The sequence below is a fragment of the Dendroctonus ponderosae genome, unplaced genomic scaffold (genome assembly GCF_020466585.1).
Source record: "Dendroctonus ponderosae isolate FM_Combo_2020 unplaced genomic scaffold, Dpon_F_20191213v2 Dpon_F_20191213_1, whole genome shotgun sequence".
Taxonomy (NCBI): Eukaryota; Metazoa; Arthropoda; class Insecta; order Coleoptera; family Curculionidae; genus Dendroctonus; species Dendroctonus ponderosae.
The window spans coordinates 9,924,785-9,925,919 of NW_026017110.1; the positions used below are offsets into that span (position 1 = coordinate 9,924,785).

At 34.5% G+C, this 1,135-nt stretch overlaps 2 protein-coding genes across 20 annotated transcripts in view; one reads left to right on the forward strand and one right to left on the reverse strand.

The window, feature by feature from the left end:
- Positions 1-1,135, reverse strand: part of LOC109545209 (histone deacetylase 11) — a 78,738-nt gene that overhangs the window by 40,252 nt on the left and 37,351 nt on the right. The gene's annotated exons all lie outside the window — the stretch shown is intronic.
- LOC109545208 overlaps positions 1-1,135 on the forward strand; it is a 51,595-nt gene that overhangs the window by 12,320 nt on the left and 38,140 nt on the right. For all 19 annotated transcript variants that reach the window (XM_048660817.1, XM_048660825.1, XM_048660824.1 and 16 more), the window contains 3 exons: positions 191-470; positions 555-838; positions 893-990. In XM_048660817.1, coding sequence (XP_048516774.1) covers positions 191-470; positions 555-838; positions 893-990 — 662 coding nt within the window. The remainder of the gene's footprint in view (positions 1-190; positions 471-554; positions 839-892; positions 991-1,135) is intronic.

The window sequence follows — 1,135 nt, forward strand, 5'->3', positions numbered from 1 at the left end:
CATGCGCAACTGTGACTGTATAAATAGGATAATATATGCTGAGTTGACAAAGTCGGTCTAGCTAGTACTAGATCGGTGGAAATGGCCATATAATTAAGGTATAGGCTATAAGGTGCCTGGTATATGTATTTATTACTAGACATTCTGCATACATATTGATGCTTTTTCTAATCCGAAATAAATATTCCAGAAATTATTTTCGATTTCGCACGACCTTCTAAGCTCTGTGAAAAGTATACACCCGAACAGATTCACTCGATCCCCAGATATATACCGGCATGGAACTGCTGATAAATTAGAGGCAATAAAAACTTCAATTAAAATGTCGGAGCTCTTAATTTTAAATTTAGAGGAAAATGTTGGTATAACAAAAGAAAAGATCCACTTTCTTAATATGGTAGATCAGTGGATGATTGAAGCGTGTGGAATGCTTTTCGATGAACATCCTCGACGTCGTACATTTAAGTTTGGTAAATATTAAAACCATGAGAATGAGGCTCATAATCCTGAGTTTTTAAAAAAACCTCCTCATAAATTAGGCTAATATTTTTTAGACATCAAAATTGCACAATTTTTAATTGAAAAAATATCGTGGCAGACTTTAAGAGATTCCATCAAAATGCCCTTTGATGAGTATGTCTGGAATTTAACCAGTTATATGACTTATTTGCCGGTCGATGATGGCTTGTGCTTCGGATTCTCTAAGCTAAGCGACGTTTTATTTAATGATACGTCATTTGGTATCAACATTTACAGCAGTAGAAATGGAGACGTTAATCTAAGTGAGCATGGGGAAATTGAAGTTCATATTCCGTATTTGGAAACTTCCGTGTCACAAGTGAGTCACTTTCAAACACATCATTAAACCGGTTTATGATACATGCGTTTTTAGTGCAATGTTTATAGCAAAGACTCGAACATACTATGCGATGTTTCCAAACCATTTCCTAATTACATGCAATGTATTTGTCCCAAATTTGGATTCTTTTAGTAAGTATATTGTATGTAGTAAGTAGTCGGTTTTACAAATGGCATGGCGGGAATAAAAAATAATTATAAGGTATTGCCATCTTTATCATCTTTTATACAGGGTTGCTCATTAGTGCGTCAAAGTGCGATATCTCAGTAAATATGA